Source organism: Chamaea fasciata, unplaced genomic scaffold (assembly GCF_029207755.1).
Source record: "Chamaea fasciata isolate MVZ Bird 193981 ecotype frontalis unplaced genomic scaffold, bChaFas1.0.hap1 SCAF_1, whole genome shotgun sequence".
In the NCBI taxonomy this organism is placed as follows: Eukaryota; Metazoa; Chordata; class Aves; order Passeriformes; family Sylviidae; genus Chamaea; species Chamaea fasciata.
The window spans coordinates 74,239,086-74,260,080 of NW_027094086.1; the positions used below are offsets into that span (position 1 = coordinate 74,239,086).

Below are 20,995 nucleotides of genomic sequence, written 5' to 3' on the forward strand. Positions count from 1 at the left end.
TAAAAGTTGTTATTGCAAGAAGAGATATTAATGATGATACAAAGGCAGACTTCAACCAAAAAATAAACGCAAGAATGAACACAATTATACCTTATAGCCAAATACTGTAAATTTGTGGGAAGGCTCTCATCAGGATGTTGTATCTAGTAATCATTACTCATTATCTATGCAGCCTGTTAACTCCTAAAAAAATTAGATTTAAACAGTGTTCCTTGCATATGCATAGAAAAATTCCAATTTAGCTTTCACTAAGACAAAACAGACTTAGCCAAATCAGTAACCCTATCTGCCAATAAAAGTTCATTCAACTATTGAGATTCCTTCTCACAGCCTTTAGGTGTTAGCTCACTTGTAGAAGTATTAAGTTATGTCTTAGAATTAGCAGTACCTGGAATATAGTAAGCCTGTCACTGGCTTCCTGAGGTGCTAAACCAACTACCATTGGCCCATTCTAAAAGGGGAAAAAAAAAAAAAAGTGAGAATATTTATTTAGAGGGTGAGAATAACAAGTTGTTTCTAATCAGCATTTTCTAAATGCTAACTTCAAACATTTTTGCAGCCTCCAGATCCTCTCCCCAGATCAGCTAACAACTGAACCAAGAGATGACAGTTAACCTACTACACAACAAACACTTTTTTAAAAAGGATTAAACAAAAATTTCAAAGTAGGCAACTAATTGCATTTTTAATGTAGAAATTTTTCTTTTCACTGTAAAAGCTAGGAAATCATAGCACACTTTTTGAGCAAAAGTCAGCATTACTTAAAAGATGATACAAGATTAATTCAACTTCATTCATTTATTTTCTAATGAAAAAGAATGCGAGAGCTTAAGTCACTTATACATATACCCAGCATCAGAAAACTCTTCTGGCTAACAACATTTATCATTAATCCTAGCCTTCACATTTGCTCATGGTAACTAGGTGTTTTTCAAAACCCTTAAATATGTCAATAATTATCTTAATTTTTAAGAACTAATTACCACTATTACTTACATCAGTCATATACAAAACATTAACTAAACCTGCCCTGCACTGAAACTCAAACACCATCTTAACAAGAATAAACCTATTCAACAGTAGAAAACCATCCCATTAATTACTCAAATCCAAAAACCTTTCCATGCTCCCACTGTTCCTTAAAATTTCTCAAACACAATAAAATAGAAACACTTGCCTGATCATAATCTGAATAGAACTGCACACAATCTTCAGTAAAAGTCTTTACTGCACTAATAAGCTCTCCTCTGAAGTTTGGCTGCGAAGCAATGAGCTCATTCTGCACTTCATTTGCACGGATTAGCAGTTTTTCCCAAGTGTAGTGCAACGTGTCCGCCTTCTCTGTCTCTTCCTTGGCAACAAGTAGATCATATTTGTTCAACATAGCATAGGATTCCTGCCAGAAATTTGGATCAAGATACATAAAATGGTAACTTCAGTTAACTTTGTAAACATATATGTATGCTAACATTTAAAATTTTTAAGAATGGAGAATGATTTCTTAGAAAAAGAAATTCTGTTCTTCTTGCATAGTCATTATCAAAATCTGGCAAACCAATACCAAACAGGAAGAAACATCTGAATTTTTTTTTCTCAGAGCATTGATTTCCATTTGCACCACCAATATGTTTTCAGTCCACATACTGAAATCCCTTAGAGAATTTTCACTAAAACACAACTGAAATTCACTTTCTATAAATAAAAACAGGGTAGGGCAGCAATGAACCTATGGCATAACTTATTTCGAAAATTACAGCATAACATTAATTTGAAAATTATTGTATGAAGTGGAATTAGTTTCATTCATGTTTTCCAGTTTGATCAAATTGTAGCCAAATTGCAGCCAAATTGCAGAAATGGAAATGTAACTATCTGCCTATTACAACACTATGTGGAAAATATGCCAATCACCCTTTCAAAAACCTGAAGCACCATTTCTTGTGCCTAGAGACTCAAGGCTCCTACTTGCAGAATTGGAAGCTTGTAATGAAATTATGGGCAATCAAGAATCATGAACATGTCTTAGAAAAAAGAATTCTACTAAAAAAATCAATGGTGCATTTTGCCATATTACAGCATTCTTAAATAAATACTCTGGTCAGGAATGCAGAGAAACAGTAACCACCTGTTTTTAAAGTCTGCCATTTGTCAGATGTTCAGTAAATGCTTTCTATCACATTAACTTATTTAAAGAAGTCCATTGCTTTTGTTTATTTTAACCTATATAGGCAATAAAAGCAATCAATCTCATGTAGTCTGCTTAATATTAGTTTTTTACTCCTCTTTGGGCTTCGCTAAAAAAAAAAAAAATTAGGAATCTCACTCCTTTTCATACACAGACTTCTTCCACAAAGTATTAAAAGATTTCTTGCATTAAATACCTGCATTCTCATCTTCCTCTTACCTACATCACTCAGTTTCTGCACTGCTCACTAAACCACCTCTCACCTCAGCAAGCTTACATTTGCCCAAATCAGAATTTCACACAAAAAGGTTTACAGGAACACAACAGGCCTGTCACTCAACATTCAACACATATTAAATCATACATTTTCAAAGTTCACTGTTAAGCTTTAACCCAGAAAATAACTGCTCTCTTGAAACAGTACCCATACATGCCACATTCCCACTAGCTACCTCAATGGGGCCAATTTGAGCGTCAATAGAGATCTGTAGCTCTCTGATCTCTTTTAAAGCTGACATGGCTATTCTGATATCATCGAGGTCCACGATGCTGCGATTTAACTTCTTGCCAGTTTCCTCTATAAAAGTCAAAATTGCTTCCATCTGTGTTCTGTACTTCTTATTGCAATGACACCCCAGCAAAGTCATCCAGGTTTTGGTTTCTGACCTCAGTGTTAGCTTCAGATCAGCTAAAAATATTGAACAATTAATAGATATTAGATATTATAGATATTTTTAAAGATGCACTTTTAATCTTTTTTATTACATGTGTTCTCTTTGGTGCCAGTTCTGGTTTTTCAGTCTCATGCTTCATATACAGAGATGATGAAATCACATGGGCACCTTGAAATGGTTTATAAAATTGCTTGCACTTCAAGATTTCTTTCCTCCTATTCTTCTCAGAATTTACCATCTTTTTTACTGGAAAGAGCATCTAAAAATGTTGAACAATTAATATATATTAGATATCATAGATATTTTTAGCATGTGCCCACTGGAAAGATGAGACTGGACTCCATAGATATCATCTTGTTTACTTACCATTATACAAACGTCTGTCCAATATATCACTAGTGAATTGGTTAATATTCTCATCTAAGACTAAAATATTTTAAAAAATTAATCTTTAAAAAAATAATGTGGGGAGGAAATTAGGAGTCTAATTATGAAAGCTGAGAAAACAAAATTTGATCATCACATTGGTGGAATTGTTAGATTACAGGGGGTTCAGCTGTCTCACTGCATGCAGCCAGGCAAGGAAAAAATTAACATAAACTTAGTCCCATGAAATAGGTACCCCTGGGAATCAGTGACAGAAGGATGGGCAAACATCTACCATCCACCACATAAGTGAGCAGAAGTACCCAGGCGAGGTAATAAACTCCAGCTGAGCCTCACAGATATTCTTGTGTTAATGTTTAGTTTGCAAGCATTTACAGCCAAAACGAGAGAGTCCTTCTCTCTCCCTTTCTCCTTTCCATTTTAATCTAGTTCACCCATCCAAAACTGTCACATTTCTCCATCCTACTGGTGTCAGAAAGTACATGTCTCTGGAGAAAAGCTGAACTCTACCAGTGTACAGTGCAATAGCTCCCACGCAGATGTATTCAGGTTCAGAATTGATTTTCAGGTCCAGGCCTTGGAAATGCAGAATTTCAGATTCAAATTCAGAGAGCAGTGGGTTTCCCACCATTAATTTATCAATGGTTTCCTCCTTGTCTCTCTGCCATATATGGTGGTAGCAACTAAAACTCTCCAAAGCTGCAAGAACTTCCTGAAAGACATTTACAAGTTCTAAGAAAGATTCCAAGCATCACATATATAGCATACATATAATTTCTTAGCAGCTGCTCCATAGAGTACACTACAAACTCCACAGTGAAGCAAGTTGAATCACCTCACTAAACTAAATTTATGCTAAAGCAAGTTTCATTTTGGCATTCACATCATGCCAAAAACTCTACATTAATCACATCCAATTTGTCAGATTAGTTTAAACATCTGCCAATTAAGTAAATCTTCAGTCAATAAAATCATTAGAATCAGTGGGAAGTAAAGTTTAAAACCAGGATACATTAGGCTTGTCCTTCCCTGCCATTTCTTGGGCTAGAAACTGAAACTTGAGCTCCAGGGCCCAACATAAGAAGAAAAATTCATTCTGAAATAATGAAGCTATGAGAACATTTTTTAAATCATTAATTTCTACAATCAGTTCAGGTCTCTTTGATTTGAATATCACTTAGTGACTGTGGAAGAGAACACACTTTTCTTTTTGGTTCTCAGGAGTTCAGAAAAATGTGAAAAAGTTAAATCATCACTGCATCTAATTAAACAAGTAAATGAGAGATGACTGCCGCGGGAGATAACCCACATCATTACTTACAATAGATACAGTACATGCAGGCATTTAAAGCTGGCTAAATGATAAAAGTTTACAATATTACAAAATACCAAATTTTAAAATACCATGATAACCATCCACCATTATCAACTACTCAGCACCAGTCTGGTAGATAAGCTTTAGCACCACTGAAGTTACAAGGCCTTGAGCCAAAGAGTTCCACACGGCAAGAGTCTTAAAAAGTCCCAGAAGAAACTGATGCAGAACTTCCTAAATAAATATAGTTTACTAAAGAGTGCATAGAATAAGAACAAGGTAAAGAAGTTATGCATATCCTTTAAGATATATCCTAACCTACACTAGCAAATCCTATGCACTGCTTTACAAATTCCAATCTGACAGACAGTTGTTTTCTAAAAACCTTCACAACCTCTTCATAGTGTGGCAGAAATCATGTTGGCTTCATTAGTTACACACAACACAACTACATCTAGAGTTTTTTATGATGTTTTAATTTATGCAATATTCAAAATCTCAAATCTTGGAACAGAGTACGCTTAATCCATGGTACACTTTCAAAGCATATTTGCAAATTTTCAGCCACATGTTTTCCATCCACTATACTAAACGTTTTCATTAATCGCAGCTTTAAATGCCTACCCTTATTAATACCCAAGGATAGACTTACAATACTACTTTTAATACCCAAGGATATTAAAAATAATACATTAATATCCCTCAGAGAGTAATGCTAAATTAACATCTCTATTGTCTTACTCCTTTTGTAGAATTGATGGCACTGCTGAGTAAAGATACTAATTTAATAATTTCTTTGTTCTCTGAAATATTCTTGAAGTAGTTCTGGTTTTGCACTTGATCAGATGAACTGAGTGATGCTGCATCTGACACACTATCTATAAAAGAGGATTCAAATATGAAAGCAGGCTTAGGACAGACATACTGGTTAGGAGAATTAAATTCTTATAACCAAATGACATATTCTTTCAATTATCATGCATTTTAAAGTTAGGTATTCTTAAAGGCAACTAGAAGTTAAGGATGCCAACATAAATTCATAAACATCTCCATTTCAGTAAAACTGCTCCATCTAGGCACCCTGTAAAATTTGGAACAAGTTCCACTCCAATCTTTCAAACAAAATTTTTCCTCTTCTCTCCCACCTTCACAAGGTTTATTTTGTACGCTTCACCTAAGTGATTTATTTATATATCAGCGTTTGCTTACCTTTATATCATCACTAAGCCATTTTTTATTTTTTGAAATACCCCACAATTGACAATTTGAAATACAAAGTAACATTAACTCTGAGAAGATGGCCATAACCAGTCCCCAAGAAAGGAATAAAGGTTTAAAAAGTCCATCAGTTAGCAAACATACACAAGTTTGACTTTATCATCATTTTTAATCTCGTTTCTTGCACGGAAAATTCTTAGTTTTGAAAGACTAATTTAACTTCTTAACCAGTTCAAGTATTAGTGTCCTACTTTTTAGGTGCATAAGAGAGAGCTAATCTAAAAAGACTCTCAAAAGTAGTTTTTAAGAATCTCGGGTACAATGTAGAACAATTAACTTGGCTTGATTTTAAACCAATTCAGAAAAGAGAAACCCAATCAAATATACCATCTTAAATTTCCTTGAATCAATGACTTCAATAACTTAATGTCTGATCACAAAACAGAATAATGAAAATCCTTTTAGAAGTTCTAGTCTATTTAATCTTTTACTCAATCCTCCCTACACCAATATTGCAATTTACATTTCTATTCAATATCAGGTATTGTGAAAGTTCAGCTTACCCATCTTAAAGGGTAAGAACAAGTTCTAAGATGCCATTTGAGTGTGCCAAATTACAAACCACACTGGCAAATCATGAAAGACTATTCTGTAGCAAAAGTTACTATAATGGTGACCAATATATATGCTATAACCCAAAGCAGTAAAACTCTCCAAGAAGCACAAAAAAATCCCCTTACTCAAATCCACAGAATGACAAGTGGCAAACCTCGTTTCTAATGAGAAAGAGATTTCTTCTGAGGCAATTTAAAATCTATGAGGTTGTTTAAAATCTATCAAGTCTACTTTTTTTGATGTATTTTGTAATTAATATCTTCCAATGCATTCTGTATAAATCACATTTACCTAACATTCAATTTTAGTGATGTCAGAGTTTATCATTACCATGGATGTTTTTCTTTCCAGTCTCTTTCATTCCATCATCAGAATCACTGTCTCTGCTCCCACACCGCAACAGAGCAACTTTTCTCTCTAACACTTTCCTCTGAAGAGAGAATAACATTTATTTTTTATTTGCAGTAGTTTTGCACCATTAGTTCTTAGTAAGGCTGTTAAAGAAACCAACCTTGGATATTCTCTCCGTACTCCACTGTCGAACTCCTTTCATTACTTTCACAATACAATCTACAGCTTTATTTAGTGTCTGCTGTACTTCATCCAACGAGGGTGTAATGATGATATTAGGGATAGATAGGTTAATATTAGTCCTAATTATTGGATGAGCACCTTTTTTCTGCTTAGACATACTGTGATTTTCTAAATAAAAAACAAAAACAGGAGACAAAAGAAAAACAAAAAGGCTGTTCACTTTTTTTCAAGACGTCAAACTACACATTGATATAAATATGTATAAATACTATATAAGTTTATATAGCAATAAATATATCTCCTAATGTAGAATATTGAGTGTAATATCTGAAGAGAAAAAGAATTCCTGAGTAGTTTATTAGATGTACTGCTAAACTCTACAGCAACACAAGTGAAAAGTGCAAAGCTATTTTTCTCCATGAATCTCCTCTTCAGCTTATTCCGTACAGCTAAACTCTGTTTAGCAGACAATTTTGTTATCTGGCTGGTACTCCCAGTCAGCATATTAAATTGGGCACAGAATCTCCTAAGAGTCTTATAGTATTTTATGCCTTATAAACTACAGCGACCAAAGACAACTGCCCTTATTTCTTAAAGGTATGCAACAATAAAACACTTCAAAACAGTGTATGGAAATATCTGAAGGCAATTAGTAAGAGAAAAAAGACACCTTTATCTTTTTTTTTCATACAGTTTTATGTAAAAGGCAAGGTCAAACAGATCTTGTCAAGTTATCAAGGCCTTAACTTGTCAAGGTAATGATGATAATTTTTAACTTAAGTGATAACTTATCAAGTTATCAAGGTCTTATCAGAAACTCATCAATCACATCTAGCTCCAAATATAATATTGGCTTCAGAACAGTACAGTGAGTCCTAAGAGAAACAGCATTGTAATGACACTTTCCTACTGTCACAAGACAAAAATACCTTTGGAAATACACAATGTTATCAATTGTAACTTAAGACGACAGCTTAATCAAAATCTCTTTGTTTTCCCCTCTTTTACACTTGTGACTCTTATTTATGCAGTTATGAGATATTACATTTACATTTTTTCTTTATATGGCTTAAAAGACTAATGTACTACAAGGCAGCCACCTAAGAAGCTGATGGTGGAAGATGCATGAATGCACTTGCGGATGGTCTCCAGAGTGTTTCGAATGACTTTCAAAAGGGCATCAATGTTACAATTATTGAAGTAAGAAAGCAGTTCATTGGCTTCTTCCTCTAACTTTTCTAAATCCATTCTCTTCCTCTTTGCTGTAGGAGACAAGCGAGCCCAGATCTCACTGGAATTTTGCGAGGAAGTCAAGCTTTTTGATCTTCTTTCCTCTTCTGTTGCTAAAACATCATAAATCCAGTTAGTTAAATTTACCTAAGGGACTTGAAAATACCATAAAGCAACACCTCCGCAGGTGTCAGAAATAATTTTAAGTGCAGAATTATTCATTTCTAATCTGCACCTCAATGTAATAGGCCTTTTATTCCTATCTGCCTTCTTATTCAGGACAAACTGGCACGATTATCATCAAAATTTAGATATTATTTCCTATTCTCTTTCTCTAGGAAGTCCAGCAATTAACCAAGGTTACTAAGTACTTCCACGGCACAAAGCTTTCAACGTCCAAGTTATATAAATAATATTGACCTATTTTGTAGATGATAAATGATTGTTAGATTATTGATTATCCAGGCAAATTCAAAGAAAAGCCTTTAGACATTATATACTACTCAGTACTTCAGTCACCTAAGTTACAATGTTCCCCAAAACAAATTATCAGCATGAAAAAGAAACAAACATCAAGAAACACAATACAACAAACACCAAGCAACACAATACAATCTTCTTACCCGTATTTTTGTCCCTTTTTTCACCACTGGCTACAATTGACTTCTCATCTTCTTTACTGACCTGTTCCTCAGTGTCAAGCAACATGTTAATCAGATCATTAGCAGAGGCTTCCACCAGTGAGCTTTTTAACTGTAAAGTCTGAGAACCTTTTATACAGAGCTCCTGTTATCAAACCAAAACAATACGCTCTTATTGACACAATTCTAATGTCACTTTCACAGTTACAGCGGCCTCTATTAAAACAAATGCCAAGGCCTAAGATTTATGAAAAACCAGATCTATAAACAACATTAATTTTTTTTTCCAAAATATTAGATATGGACAAGGCATCATAAATGTCTTTGAACATTGCTTTGGCTTCTTTCTTCAATCACATGATTCATTAGTTAATATCATGAATCAATGTTTATAATGCCTAGTTTCACTAAAAGGCTTCTTAATTTTCTTAACTTTCCAATGTAGACATGTGAGATTCAACACTTCTTTTAATCATTGCCAGTTTACATTAACTGGCTGTGCCATAATGAATATTAGCCAATCATATTTCCCATTTATAGCTAAATAGAAGATAAAATCTATACAAGCTGTATTTATTATTAAAATAAACACAAAAATTATCATCTGGAGAGAAAAGAATCAAAGAATGAGATTAAATAAAATTCAGAAATTTATTACAGTATTGTGCATCTTTTTTATCCAATACTTATAATAAAATCAATCAAGTATGCTTCAGCTAACTATGATTTTTATCTATAACAGCCTTTTAATTTTTTACTTCTTTGTTATCCTATATTTCAATCAGCTTAAACAAGCATGACTACCTTTGTTTAATTAAAAATCAATAATTGGAAATATTCAGCCATTTCCAAATTTTAAGAAAATCTTTGGCCTAATGATTCTGTTGAGTTGAGAGAGAAGGGAGATGTGAAGGCAGCAACACTAAACAAAGTACTCTGGGATTTTTCCACTGGGTAATTATTTTTGTTGCAGCAATCTCTTTAGAAACTTAAAGACATCTGTTAGGTGACAGAAGTTATTTCTAGTCTCCTCTAATTAAAAATTACAATAAACTTACAAATTGTTATTATTTTCATTGTACCCATAACTGGGGTTCTTATACCACGTACTCTGCTAACTCAACTAATTGGCCATTGTAATTGCCATGTGTGTAATTGGTAGGTAGCAGTGCAAGTTCTCAAGTTATCATACTATGCAGAGAGGTTTTTGTGCTTACTCTCACATATTTTTACCTTAGTGAACACACATTTTAGAACCTGCCCAATCAGGAAGGTAGCAGCAGGATCAACAAAAACAGCTGTGGACTGTGAGGCTTACAAACTACCACTCATTCCATATAATGTTATTTTAAGTTTTACTCTGCATTTAACAAAGGTGAGTTGTTACAATGGCCAAAAGAGAAAAGGCCAAAAAAGCTAAAGACTACGATAATCAAAACTTTCATTTTTAATATTCATTGCTACGAGAGAAAAAGAATAGGGATTATCTACTTGATTTTCTACAGTCTTTATCAAATCAAAGTTTGTCTCAGGAGAAAACACATTAGACACCATAACCTAAAATGCAATCCCTTAATATAACCTCACAAAATTAGTCTGACATTCAATTTAACCATGACCTTAATCAGCTTCCTAACCAACAATTTACACGTTTATAATTAATTACCCTCAACATAAAAGTATTTTGATGGGATGAAGGAAGGGTCTTTTCCCAGAACACCCTCACCCAGGTATTTCTGCATATATTTTCCATATCCCATTACCAACGCAGGAGAGTTTGAGATACTCATTACACAATCCTTTCCATAGTATTTACTCTCCTCAGGCAACTGCTGGAGAATTCCCTTATTTAAACAGGAATAATGACAAAAAAAAAGATACTCTCATAGAGGTAAAATTTTTGAGTGATATGAAAGTGTAAAAGAAATAGGATACACTATGTGGCTTGACATTAATAATGAATAGAAAAGAAGATCTCAACTCAGATCTCTTTGCATTTGGTACTTCTATTCCTTTTTAAGGTCCCAGCCAACCATGTGGGGATTTCCAAGCGTATCCCATGTGTGCTTCATTAATTCTGCATTCAGAATTTTTTAAGTCATAAAAAAGAAAAATATCTAAACTCAAATTCATCAGTCTCTTCTTCATGAAACTTTTATCTACTAACCTTAGTCCTTTGAAGAAATTCCTCACAGCTCTGTGGTTCACCTTCTGGCAACATACAGAGTGGCACTCTATTCATGTCTTGAAGGACAGCATCGATACGAAATTCAACCAAGTCATTCACTCGATCAAGCAACAACTCCAGCCCAGCTTTTGAAGAAAACAGAAGATTCAAGACAGGCTTAAAAGTTTGAATCAATATCCTTTGCAGAGTGACATTTACATTTTTACCTCAACAAACTATCATATTTAATTGTAAATGAATTCTGCCCCTTAACCAATTTACTTCAAACATCTAAACTTTTATGGCAAGCTTCACCACAAGAATCATAACTAACTTTTTGCACAACAGATACTTACTTGGCATATGCTATCTACATGCCAGAAGATAATATTATATAAATATAAGTTATTGTAAAAATATATATCATATAGCTTTTGACATAAAATACAGTATCAGTAATAAATATATATATGATTAAATTTAGGGATACATAGTTCAAACATGAAGACATTAATATTTAGTTGAGGGCAAACAATATTTCATCTTCTTCTATAGCTTGAACTAGTTACAACTTGGAGAATCCACTAGCAACAGAAATTTAAAGAAAATAAAATCTCTATGCATTAAACAAAGGTTAGAGGCCAAACAACAGTTAACAGAAAACAATCACTAGAATTTTCAAAGTTTAATAGCAATCTGTTCTCAAAGCTGAAGCTGAAATAGCAGCAAGGTGCCTAATCCAGACTCAAGTTTCTTGTATTATTCAAAATTAAATTAAACATAATGTCATGGTAGCATCCAAAATGCACTTTAATCTGCCATTCCAACTGAAGAAAATTTCCACTATAAATACTTATGCAATTTCAAGAAAAAAAAAATCTGTTTGCTGTATTAATTAAGTGGAAGAAAAAGGAATTTGGTATCTTCAGAAAAAAAACGCATGTCAGTACAACCTTGTGATAATCTTTTGAAAACACTACAAGCTCATCTGTTTTCTAAAGCTGTTGTCCAAAATGTGTGCTGAATTAGTTTAAAAGAGATTGATATTAAAACAAAAAATTATATGAAATGCTACTGAGCAATGACAGTGCCAACTGAGTCAGTGTTTTATTCGCTGAGAAGTTGTTTTGTACATTATAGAAATAAAAAAGCAGGAATAGGAAACGTCTTAAACCTAGGAGCCCTTTTAAAAAGTAGCTATCATTCTTTAAATTCAGAATACACTGGGTCTTTTGCACCATAATTTATGTTCGTACGTATGTATTACGTACTTCATGTACGTAATCCCAACTGCCTGACATATACATTAGTAAAAAATTTGATGAAAACACAAGACAAAAAGCAGGTGATGCTATAAAACAAATGTTTCATGAAATACAAGACTGGTGAAAATTCTGATAGCTTTAATATATAAATCAATTAAGTGCAAATCACATAAAGAACTGTAATCTCACAATATAACGTGCATTTGTTCAGAACAAATAACCAGTGGTTAATGGAAAGAGGCAAGCAACCAACCTAGCTTAGAAAAAACTGTATTGATGTATTTCTCGATATTCAAGGATGTCCAGTTCAGTAACATTAGACCTGGCTGGATAGCATCCTCTACATTTACTAATCGAGGAGCCATCAGTTGTTCAAAAGGGTATTGTATTTTCAGTTTAATTCTTTTGTATTCTGCCAACATCACCTGCAATAAATAATGAAAACGTTAGTTAATACACCCTGATTTGAACCTCGTTGTGTACACTAATTTATTATTACTTAAACTCAGAAAATTCATCTGTATGTACATTACTGAAATTCTTAAGAAGTTATAATTAATTGCTTGGGAAAGGTTTTCAGGTTTTTTTGGCAGAAGTTCACTATTTGTTGCTCATTTTGAAGTACTACTTCATGCAGAAATCAATCTTTGATTTCACTGGTGCTGTGATGAAGTTAATTTCTTTCTCAATGGCTCACATGAGGCCATGTTTAGATTTGTGACCACAGCTGTGTTAGTAACACACTGATATTTTGGGTATTGCTAAATAGTGCTCGTACAGCATTGAGTCCTTTTCTGCTTCTCACACTACTCTGCTGATGACTGGGGACGCACAAGACTCCAGGAAGGAACATAGCCAGGACCCGAGCTGACTAATGGGATCTCACACCTATGACATCATGCTTAAAAATGAAAGCTGGGAGAAGAAGGAATGAGGGGGACACTCAGAGCTATGGTGTTTGTCTTCCCAAATAGCTGTGATACTGCCTATTACCAGATTAATTCCTTCATTTTTTCCTTGTGCATGCAAATTTTGCCTTCCTTATTAAATTGCCTTTATCTCAACTCACATGTTTTATATTTTAACCTTCAGATTCTCTCCCCCATTCTAAGGAGGGAAGTAAGGGAGCAACTGTGTGATGCCTGGTTGCCGTCTGGGCTCAAACTACATAACAGAAAAATCTTGCAAATTTCAGTCTGTAAATGAGTGTTACAGAAGACAAGAAGCTCAATGACGAAAATACATCTAAATGGACTTTCCAAAAATTCTAATAAGATCAGCCTTACCAGAACTTTATTATACTATTTTCTTTCTAATGCCTCTTTAACCCGCTGATCTAGTTTCACGTGTTTGGCAATAACATTATGACTTAAGATCATAAAGATTTTATGACTTATTTTTGTGGGAGGTTGTTTTTTTTTAATTTCAGCCTCAAGTAGTCCTTTAAAACTATAGGATTCTAGACACCTATTTTTGAATCCTTATCTTGAGTCATTGTCTTGTCTGTTCACAGGCAAATAAAAAGATCCAAAGGACTTAAAAGACAAGGAAAAGGGAAGTTTCAGCTTCTCCTTTTAAACTGTTCCACAGACATCTGTGTAAAACACTGGTGCCAGAAAAAAAAAAATGCTGCTACTTGCTGCATGCTTTACACTTTTTAAAAACAGACAACCTGCTTCTCCCTCCCAGGTATCCTCTCAAAAAAATGCTACCCAATGTTGACTTCATTATTGGATGAGAGATAAATTGCTCAGCATTTAGAAAGCAAGCAACAGCATAAAGCATTTTGCAAACCTCCTTTCTTCCCCATTCTCATCTCTGTCCCATACTCTGCAGAGCTTCCCCAAACCCATGCATATGCGAAATTGCTTCACAGAAAACATAAAACCAAGAAAAAATTTTAAGTGCCTCAAAACAGTCATGCAAATAAGAAAATAGATTTGCAAATGTTTTCTTAGTGTATAATCATTGATCTTAATTTATCCTCTTCCATATGTATAGAATACAGGCATTTTAATGTATAGTACACATACATAAAATAACTAAAGTAAACCCACATGCAAATTGTTGGCAATCTTCTTGTACCAGTCTCTCTGCTGTTGAATAACACTTGCAAATGGTGGAATTTCAAGGCGCATGTGAGCCATGCAATCTGCTTCTCTGATTAGAGTTAATATCTGAGGGTCAAAATTCACAAATAATTCTCCTGTTTCTGGAGCTTTTACCAAGAGTGTCGCTTGAAGTCCACTTTTAGTTAATTCAATCTGCAGGAAAACAAAATCATTCCTGATCAGACAAGCCACTACAACAAAATACTTTGGTTTGCACATAAATATCACTTTGACAGATACAAAAATCAGGTACTGCTGACAAAGATTGATGTCAAGGATATGAATCCAAAACAAAAATTTATTAACACAATGTGTATGGACCCAAATGCTTAATAATCAAACTGCTGTTTATCTGACAGATATTTTTCTGTTGGGTCTTGGATGTTATAAGCTGCATTCCACAGTCCAAAACAAATCAGAGCCATAGATTTTTCTTGCTTCAACCACCTTAAATCTTAACCCTCATCTCCTCAGAACTTACTGCATACTCTCCAATAAGGCTGCACACAATCTCCTCAATGAATTAAAGTATTCTTGGATAACCTCTTCACATATCTACTTATCCCCATTTCTCCTTCTGCTTGTTTTCCAATAGCTAACAGATATACCAGTCTTAATGGTACTGACTATTATACCCAACATCTAGGTAAATCTTTTAAAATACTAAAATTAATGTTTATTAGAGATTTTATTTCTTTTCATTCTTAAAAGGAAAGCCTAATCACACAATTGGTTTAACTGCCTTATTTAAATATTAGAAGATCACTTGTTTTCTATGTGATTAGGAAGGACAGCATTCCTTAGACCACCACACACTGAAAATTTGGCTGACAACAAAAAACAGTCCAGCCTTAGGCAGGTAAATTTTTCCTACATTAAAAACTTTGCTGCTATTCTTATTTTCCATTTGTCCTTTTGTTGATGTAACTTTATTGTTCTTTATTCACTCATCAAATTTCATGTATCACATTACACTGAGATGGAGAGTTTCTAGGCCACAGTTTCAGAACCCATTGATATCCTTCAAAGCACTTTGTTCTTTTTTTATGGAACAAAGAAAATTTACACCACTTTTCAATGTCTAAAATATAGTTAAGTATACTGCTTGCTTCAGCAATATCATGTACTATCAAGACATTTTACACAGCATTTTTCAAGAAATAATCTAATCAACTTTTGTCAACGAAGATGTCATGCTCTATCCACTACCATCAGTCTTAAAAAAAAAAAACAACAAAAACTTGACTGCCTTAAAGAGAAGCTGATTTTTTTTTTCTGTAAAGTTCAACAGCAAATCTTACTCTACTCATTTTTGAGCTTCATACTCATTATTCCCACTCTCAAGTCCTTCTCTCTTGTTTATGTTTTCCTCTCATGCAGTTTTCATTGTTGAGGTAACAGAAAATGGCAATGGAAATAAGGGGTACATTGAAGGCACAAATCTTACACTGCCAAATAATTATAATAACTTTTACACTTCCAGGTAATTTATTATTTTAATATGTCCAAGTTAAACATCATCTGCTATAGAGAAAAAATGAATTGAATCTTTTTCTATTAAAAAAAAAAAAAGAAACAACAACAACAAACAAACAAAAAAACCCTGGATTAGTAAGATATTAACCATCCGTAACACGTACAAAAGAAGAGGGGAAAAATTGTTCAGAAATCTCAGAAACAAACACTAAGATTAACATTTACATTGTACAGAAGAATAAAAAGTAGCAGAAGCTACAGCCCTATTCGTGTTCCATTTGTATTCCCCACAGGACGCTTGTCCCCCTCGCATTTTTCTTTTGTTCAGGAGTAGAGCAGGAGCTCCACCTTGTGTTCCGTGACACGTCCACACCCGTGTGCGCTCCTCTTGCCTCGAGAGGAGAGACTACGGAGCGGTGGTCACATTTTTTTGCCGTACCTGGTAGACGAGTGCATGTATGTTAAAGTGACTTTACTTTTCATGTATTATCAAGGCATGTGTGTATGTTTCAAACTTGAAATTTTGTGCAAATCCACCTCCCTTTGTTCCCACCTAATGTGTATGAAGTTGGAATGGGCTCAGGAAGTTTATATAGCTGCTAAGTGTGATTTGACTGCTATAGGAGAAAACAGGTTGTTTTAATACAGAGCAGAATCAGAATGCAGATGATTTGGGCCTCATAAAGAAAGGCACCACTTCAGGGCAGATGCCTGGGATGTTATAGTTATTTTACAAAAGATGAAAGGCAAACGTACTCGACTGTTCCATCAAGGCATGGTACATGTCAGAAAATCTGATCACTAGATCATCTAGCCAAAGGGGCAGATGTAGCCCCACAAGAATCATACATTCTCTTTAGTCTTTGTAGTTGAGACAAGGCAGTGAAAACTATCATAAGTATACTTTGAATGATACAGGTATCCAGCTCAGTACTGAAATCAAAAAAGAAACTCAGTCCAAAATAGAAACAGTAAACAAATTCCTGAAGCATTGCAATTCATTCCATAAAATATGAGGGATATGCACCAGCTCTCTGTGAAAAGCACATGAAAACAAATATGAATTTCCTATACTAGCAGAATAAGCATTGAAGTTAAAGACCTTTCTAAGTACAATAGCAGTTTTCATTATTGCCTGGAAGCAGAACCAACTATATGCAGGTTAATGGTGCCAAATGATGTACCTGAAATATAATGTATAATGAAACAACAATTGAGGTACTACTGTTCAGGTTCCTTGATTCCCACCTTGCACTCAACTCCACATTAATCATCAATAATATATATTCAACACTGAGTCTCAATACAGCATCTTTTACGTACTCTAATATTGCAATCATTTCTCCCTTTTTACTATACCAAAATATATATACAAAAAAATTCCCACTTACAGTATCTGACAATCAAATCTGCTGACTCTTTAAACTACATTTCATACCGTATGCCAAATGCAAGTGTGAAAAAGGAAGGGTCAGGAAAATCTAATATATTCAGACTGGAGAAAAGGCAGCTGGTACTTCTGGTCCCATATCTGATCTAAGACTATCTTTGAGAAGATTGATATTTATCAGCACCAGAGACTTCTACAATGTACAAAAGCTGGGCCTAAGTTCCAAAACAGCAGGCAAATGCATAGACAAGTGTCACACTACCTTCAAAACTGCAGTCTGGAGATTCTGATCCTTCTTTTTCAGCTCTGCAAGGCTGAGGCTAATTTTTCTGCAAGATGCTCTTTGGCAAGGCAATAAAGAAACTAAAGGTGAAAAACATGCCAAAACAATAGTAGAAACTTGCAGAGATTTCAAGGCTTTAAAGTAGACCCTGCAGAAACCATCTGATAATATAAAGGTAGTCAGAGGTTCTGTGTACGAGACCCAAGAGGGCAAAATGAGTCAAATGAGATTTAGAATTTAAGATAAACCATGTTCTCTGAAAAATACTCAGGCTACAAAGTGTTCTGCCTGTAAGGCCCCAAATAATTCCTTCAACGAGACACATAAAAAGGGCTTATGGTTGTTCATGTACTCAGAGTTAGACACATGGGAGAAACACTGACGAGATATTCTCAAGAGATCAAAACAACAAAAAAGACTTTACTGGCAAATTTAGGAAATCATAGAACTTTGGCAAAGGGTTTGGTACAATATTCAGTCAATATAAAATACTTCTTAAAGCATTAACTTAGCCCATCCAACTTTGCAAACACTAAGCCGACTTGATTTTAAACTACTCAAATATTCCAAGAAAAGGGAATCAGAAGAAGAAAGATAGTAAGACAGAAAATACATAGACTAGCACGCACATAGCTACCAACTCCTGGGTTCCAGCAGTGTTTAGAAAAAAATTCCAAGAGGATGTAGAATCAAGACATCAGATAGCCTCATATTCATCTTTCAACACCATTTGGCCTTCCTAGGCCCTTCCCCCTAGGTGGGACTTCCAGTCATTTGGCCACTCAGGAACTGGGTCAGGGGCTCCAGAGGTGGCTGTGGATCAGTGCCTCTGGTGTGCCAGGGACTGGCAGCCACTGGGATACAAGCTCTAGGGGTGGAGTATGGGACAGTGCACTGCCTTGCCAGGGCAAGGCCTGAGCTGTCCCTTCCCTCACACACATACATCCCAAAATTGTCAGTAGGAAATGAAATTACTTGTATTGGCTCTGACTGGGTTAATTTTCTCTGTCGGCATTTAGTTTTCTTCATAGCAGCCTTTATGGTGTCATCAGATATGTTATCAAAACAAAGACGATAACACTCAGGTGTTTCAGTTGAACAGTGCTTGCACAGCATCAAGGCCTGCTCTTGTTCTCACTCTGTCCACACAGTGAATAGATTGGGGGTGGTAGTGCAGATGAAGGGTGCAAAAGAGGCTGTGAGGGGACAAAGCCATGCAGATGTCATGAAATAACACAAGGATGTTACAAAATAAGCAAAGGGATATTCCTTGCCATATAACAACATGCTCAGCAATAAAAAGGTGCAGTGACGAGGGTGTCACAGGATCCCTCTCCTGCTCTGCCAGGCCAGCCCTGACACCAGCCGCAGTATGAGGTACGGCTTGGTACCCTGGGGAACCTTGCCAATCCTGTGGAGATTTTTCTACCAGTGAGGAGTGAGCAGCGACGAGAGAGAAAGGCAGACTCTGATAAGGGGACGACAGCTGAAGTTTATTGGTGACGCACAACAGAAGACCTCACCTCCAGAGTGTCAGCCTTAGCAAGACAAGGAACACTCTAGTACAGCAGCTTATATAGGGGGAGGAGTATGGGGGTGGGTTCAGTCGTAGACCAATCAGGATGAACATGGCCGTGGCTTAATAGGTAACAGACAGACATTATAACAAATCAGAGAAAAGTAGGAGGGGAAGGTTGGGGTCCTGTCCAATCACTCGATGCCTTCCCTAGAACTTTCTGGACAGGCCTCACGGGTTACATAATACCTTGATTGACAGAGAACTGTAACTTGGGAGAAACCATAAGAGGGGTACACGGAATGAACCATTGTGGGGTACATAGGATACAGAAAACAGTATGAAAACATACATCAAACAAACATAACCTAAAACACACCACTACAAAAAGGGAAAGGCAGGGGTTGAAGGAGTTAGCCACCCTCTGCTCTGGAATTGGTTAGACATTGTTTGACCCATGGGAGATGGTGAGAAATTGCCTCTACAGCACTTTCTTTTCCTTTCTTTCTCTTTCTTTTCCCTTTCTTTCTCTTTCTTTCTCCATTTCTCCTTCACTAATCAAACAACTTACCTTGAACCACAAGTTTTCGTGCTTTTGCTTTTCCTTTCCTCTTCCCTGTCTCACTGGGGGTGCATGGGGGGAAGTGAATGAACATTTGTGTGGTGCTTAGCTGCCTATTAGGATTAACCCACAACTGGCCCAAAGTCCACTTGTTCACTGAGTATGCTATTATCTGTTCAGACTGGATGCATTTTACATGTATATTTGCAGAGTGTACCCATGGATTATCACTCAAAATAAAACTCATATTGTCCAGAGCAGAGGAAAACTGTGTGTCTGCTTTTACCTTAAGCCAACCAGCTGACAAAACTCCTCTCCCCACATGATGATCTTGCACCAGTTGGAAGAATATGGCAGAGACAGACTGGCATCTAAGCCTACCACAGAATATTCATTATGTGTTTTCTTTCTAACTTCTTAGTTATAATAAAGGTCTTTCAGTTGTTCCTAAATTCAGCTACAGGTGCTACAGGCCCTATCCTTTTAACAGGAACACTTTCTTGTAAAACAACTTTTCTTATTCTCTCCCTCATTTGAGAGTCATCATAAACCTACAGTTAAGCATACCTGACAACTGCTACTAACCAGAGATTCCACCATTTTTAAATTTTTTTTTAAGGACTATCTTTGTCAAAATCAGTTGGCTTACCTGCCGGAGCCATTCCCTGTGGTAGATCACCTCAAATTTCATAAGAACTTTTGCTACTTTGTTGTAATTGCGGATTATGCTCTTGCCATCTGGTGTTCTCAGAAGTGCTGGATGTCTCTGGAAAGTCTCCATCGGCCCCTTGATCCTATGGAATAGGTGGCGTGCCCACAAGATCTTGCCAGCTATTGGAGGCAGATTACGAGCGAGTGGAGGGTCCTTCTTGTGCCTAGTGTAGATCTTACAGATGGTTTCTATGTCATGGCCATAGTTTTGAAATATTTTATGATACTTTTCATCAATGCCAAGATTTGGGATTTGCAATCTGCTTAAAAAAATAATAATCATGAAAAAATTCCTTCAACACTTCTGAAATCCTTCTAATACATTGTTGGAAAATACAGCCATTCCAGATTCCCTTGCATGCTTTAGAAAATAACTACTTTAGCAGCAGAGTTTTCAGCTTGAATAAATGCTGTCACAACCTGATTCCAAGTAATAAAGATTTAGGCTAGATGATAAAAGTTTCCAAGTAAGCCTACACAATTTCTGTTTTGTCACTGTTTTCAAACACTGGGCTAAAATTATGTGCGGCAAACTGTAACCAATTCACCACTAGCTGTCTATGCTATTAAACAGATTATAATACAAAAGCTGACAGAATAAAGAGTGAGGCTGTTTTTGCAACAATGTTAATTTATAAAGACAAATCTCACTGTTTCTTAATAAAAGCATTTTAGTCTCTTCTAACTGCATTGTGGTAACAAATTACTTGTTCAC

At 35.4% G+C, this 20,995-nt stretch overlaps 1 protein-coding gene across 1 annotated transcript in view; it reads right to left on the reverse strand.

Annotated features, from left to right (window-relative positions):
- The window catches only part of DNAH5 (dynein axonemal heavy chain 5), a 118,606-nt gene that overhangs the window by 76,073 nt on the left and 21,538 nt on the right, over nt 1-20,995 (reverse strand). The window contains exons 14-26 of the mRNA XM_066186224.1: nt 20,219-20,540; nt 14,289-14,495; nt 12,485-12,656; nt 10,967-11,112; nt 8,816-8,944; nt 8,029-8,305; nt 6,906-7,096; nt 6,725-6,824; nt 5,303-5,427; nt 3,757-3,958; nt 2,638-2,873; nt 1,178-1,396; nt 389-451 (exon numbers count right to left, since the gene is read on the reverse strand). Of these exons, the coding sequence (XP_066042321.1) occupies nt 389-451; nt 1,178-1,396; nt 2,638-2,873; nt 3,757-3,958; nt 5,303-5,427; nt 6,725-6,824; nt 6,906-7,096; nt 8,029-8,305; nt 8,816-8,944; nt 10,967-11,112; nt 12,485-12,656; nt 14,289-14,495; nt 20,219-20,540 (2,389 nt within the window). The remainder of the gene's footprint in view (nt 1-388; nt 452-1,177; nt 1,397-2,637; nt 2,874-3,756; nt 3,959-5,302; nt 5,428-6,724; nt 6,825-6,905; nt 7,097-8,028; nt 8,306-8,815; nt 8,945-10,966; nt 11,113-12,484; nt 12,657-14,288; nt 14,496-20,218; nt 20,541-20,995) is intronic.